We start from the raw sequence: 3,707 nt of genomic DNA on the forward strand, positions 1-3,707 counted from the left end.
CTGCGGTGCCAACATCGTACACGAGGCGTGAGCTTTACGCCCGAGCCGAGTTCCTCCTGCTGGAACGTTCATTCATTTATTTATTCATTTATTCATGTTTCCTTAAACCCCCTCCACTAAAACTTGAGAAACATTAGTATTACAGTGGTATGATGTGAAGTTCACACTACACCATCATCACCAGGAGGGATCTCAGACGGGTCTGTCCGGTCTTCCAAACTACGCTTTTTTCTGAAAACACACAAGAAGTGACGAGGAGTGTATCGATAGGAGTCACTCAAGTTCACATGCGTGTGAAGGCAGACGAGCGAATACTTTTGATTAGAGATGCATGAGTACCGATACTGGTATCGGGTATTTGCCCGATACCGCGCTCATTAACTTGTACTCGTACTCGCAAACGAGGCTCCGATACTAAACATCCGATACCGTGAGCCTAGTGCACGTTGCTGCGTTATGCCTGGTTCACACTACACGATTTTTGCCCTGATTTTCGCTCGGCGGCTGGTCGGCGCTAGATTTGCCGGCTCGGGAGCGACTCGGCGTTCGCGCGCCGATCAAAATTCGACTCTCGATCGCTGAGTGTGAACTATCCAACAACTCGATCCGACCGGCTCGCCGAGCGCTCGATCGAGTTTTCTAGCACGTCAGATATCTGATCCAATAGGTATCGGTATCGGCAAGTACAAAATACATGTACTTGTACTCGGTTGGGAAAAAATGGTATTGATGCATCCCTACTTTTGATAATATAGTGTAACTAATACACCGTGCTCCAAATGTGTCACACACTGCTGAAGAGAGATGCTCGAGTTCGACAGATCGATGGATCCTCTCGCTGACCTTCCTTATCTCCTCGCTCCGAGATGCTCGGCCGCGCGCCGGCCGCCCGTCTCTCTCACTGTTTGTAAATACGAGATGCCGAGTGAATGAGACCACTCGCTTCAGGACGTTTCATTTATTCTCGACTGTCGCGGCTGATTCATGAGCTGCACCTGCGTGACCTTCTTCACTTCTTCACTCAGACGTTTCAGACAGATTCCTGCACCGAGCAGCTTTCGCTTCATCCAGCGTTTCTGATCATGAACGATTTCTCCACACTGGACGAGTTTAACTGTGCGGACGCCGGGGTTAGAGTAATGAATGAGTGGTGCACTAGCAGAAGTTTGTGGACGTGCAGAGATATTGTAAGGACGAATGTGTCGGTGGTTTTGTGGCTAAAATAACTAAACAAACAAAAAAACTTAAAAAAAAAAAACAGACACCAGAAGATCAACATTTACTGTTTACTTTATTAGTTTTCTTAGTGCACACATAACACATAGTCGATGGTCTGATGATTAAAACCTGCAGCACTCGCTTCTGTTTTTGAGGCGTCTTTCTTGTAGATGATTTTGCGGCCGCGGCCCCGAGTGCCTCGTCTGATCTTCTTCTTCTGTTTCATACCGTCCTCTGGGTTACCTCGACCTATCCACTGATTTCTTTCCTCACCCAGCGTTTGATCAGGATTCAGCAGATCAGCAGATGAGTCCTTCTCATCAAGGTGGACGTTCTTCATCTTAGCGACCTCAGCTTCAGCTTCTGCTTCAGCATTCACCTCGTTTATTATGTCAGATCCTAAAACAAAAGAGTGCTAGATCAGATCCCACAGTGGCTTCAGTATGTGGACGCATGTTGATCTGTTTGTTTCCTTTTATTTACCGTTATTATCCTTCTTTTTGTAGATTATCTTCCGGCCGCGTCCCCGGGTTCCTCTCCTGATTTTCTTTCTCCGGCCGTGTTCTCCGGTGATACCATCATCTTTGCTGAACAAATCAGCTTCAGTGTCTTCTCTGTTCTGAAGCTCGGTCTCCTCAGACTCATCCAGGCTGGTCTTGATCGGATCCTTTAGGGCTTCAGGCTCAGCTTCGAGCTCTCTGACAGTCAGAAGCATCTCAGCGTTGTCCCTAGTCTCAACCAGGCTGGTGTTAGTCAGGACCTCAGGCTCAGCTTCGAGCTCTCTGATAGGCAGAAGCATCTCAGCGTTGTCCCTAGTCTCAACCAGGCTGGTGTTAGTCAGGACCTCAGGCTCAGCTTCGAGCTCTCTGATAGGCAGAAGCATCTCAGCGTTGTCCCTGGTCTCAACCAGGCTGGTGTTAGTCAGGACCTCAGGCTCAGCTTCGAGCTCTCTGATAGGCAGAAGCATCTCAGCGTTGTCCCTGGTCTCAACCAGGCTGGTGTTAGTCAGGACCTCAGGCTCAGCTTCGAGCTCTCTGATAGGCAGAAGCATCTCAGCGTTGTCCCTGGTCTCAACCAGGCTGGTGTTAGTCAGGACCTCAGGCTCAGCTTCGAGCTCTCTGATAGGCAGAAGCATCTCAGCGTTGTCCCTGGTCTCAACCAGGCTGGTGTTAGTCAGGACCTCAGGCTCAGCTTCGAGCTCTCTGATAGGCAGAAGCATCTCAGCGTTGTCCCTGGTCTCAACCAGGCTGGTGTTAGTCAGGACTTTAGCCTCAGCTTCAACATTCACCTTGTTTATTATTTCAGATCCTAAAACCATAGTACAGAATGAAGAAGAGTGATCAGAGTGCTAGATCAGATCCCACAGTGGCTTCAGTATGTGGACGCATGTTGATCTGTTTCCTTTTACTTACCGTTATTATCCTTCTTTTTGTAGATTATCTTCCGGCCGCGTCCCCGGGTTCCTCTCCTGATTTTCTTTCTCCGGCCGTGTTCTCCGGTGATACCATCATCTTTGCTGAACAAATCAGCTTCAGTGTCTTCTTTGTTTTGAAGCTCGGTCTCCTCAGACTCAACCAGGCTGGTCTTGATTAGGACCTTTAGGGCTTCAGGCTCAGCTTCGAGCTCTCTGACAGGCAGAAGCATCTCAGCGTTGCCCCTGGTGTCATCCAGGCTGGTGTTAGTCGGGACCTCAGGCTCAGCTTTGAGCTCTCTGACAGGCAGGAGCATCTCGGTATCTCCCCTGGTCTCATCCATGCTGGTGTTAGTCAGGGCTTCGGCATCAGGTTCGAGCTCCTTCACAGGCAGGAGCATCTCGGTATCACCCCTGGTCTCATGCAGGCTGGTGTTTTTCAGAGCTCCAGCCTCGGTGTCAGCGTGGAGCTCCAGTACACCAGGCTGGGGCACTTGGCCCTCCAGAGCCTCCTCCTTCAGCAGCTTTCCTGCATCTTTGGGCTTACGGTTCCTGCTGAAGATGTTCTTCCACTTTTTCTTTTCTTTTTTCTGGGGCACTTGGCCCTCCAGAGCCTCCTCCTTCAGCAGCTTTCCTGCATCTTTGGGCTTACGGTCCCTGCTGAAAATATTCCTCCACTTTTTCTTTCCTGTTATCTTCTCTTTAGCCCCGTTCACGTTGGGCGTCTCCGGCTCGGCGGGGCTGTAAGAGCCCCGGCGGCCTGTCGGGAACCAGGTCCACAGACGATCCATAATCACAACTGTTCTCTTCGCTGTCTAAACACAGAATGATGAGAATGCAGCAGCGAGCTGCCTTTTATACACTTCTACAGGTATGACATCACAGTAGAACCTTGACTGACATAGCAACAGTAACCAAGTGGTGATGTAGAGGCTTCAGTGTCATCGAATTTAAACATAAACATTCCATCACACAGTTATATGTGAATATCCTACATTTCAATGTTAATAATGCATTTATTATTATTTTATATTTAATATTTATCTTATTTATCATCTGCATTATTAATTACTTATTT

At 48.6% G+C, this 3,707-nt stretch overlaps 1 protein-coding gene across 1 annotated transcript; it reads right to left on the reverse strand.

Annotated features, from left to right (window-relative positions):
- Positions 1-1,274: 1,274 nt before the first annotated feature.
- Positions 1,275-3,440, reverse strand: LOC134319752 (myosin-10-like). The gene is made up of 3 exons (XM_063001003.1): positions 2,631-3,440; positions 1,702-2,526; positions 1,275-1,617 (listed from the first exon to the last, which is right to left on the reverse strand). The coding sequence occupies exons 1-3, from the start codon at positions 3,418-3,420 to the stop codon at positions 1,304-1,306; spliced, it is 1,929 nt and encodes a 642-aa protein (XP_062857073.1). The 5' UTR covers positions 3,421-3,440; the 3' UTR covers positions 1,275-1,303.
- Between the last annotated feature and the right edge of the window lie 267 nt (positions 3,441-3,707).

This window comes from Trichomycterus rosablanca, chromosome 9, assembly GCF_030014385.1.
Source record: "Trichomycterus rosablanca isolate fTriRos1 chromosome 9, fTriRos1.hap1, whole genome shotgun sequence".
Classification (NCBI taxonomy): Eukaryota; Metazoa; Chordata; class Actinopteri; order Siluriformes; family Trichomycteridae; genus Trichomycterus; species Trichomycterus rosablanca.

Coding starts and splice junctions, on each gene's coding strand:
- LOC134319752 (XM_063001003.1), bottom strand. CDS start 3,420: ATGGATCGTCTGTGGACCTGGTTCCCGACAGGCCGCCGGGGCTCTTAC. Junction 2,527..2,630: donor CAAAAAGAAGGATAATAACG/GTAAGTAAAAGG, acceptor CTATGGTTTTAG/GATCTGAAATAATAAACAAG. Junction 1,618..1,701: donor CAAAAAGAAGGATAATAACG/GTAAATAAAAGG, acceptor CTTTTGTTTTAG/GATCTGACATAATAAACGAG.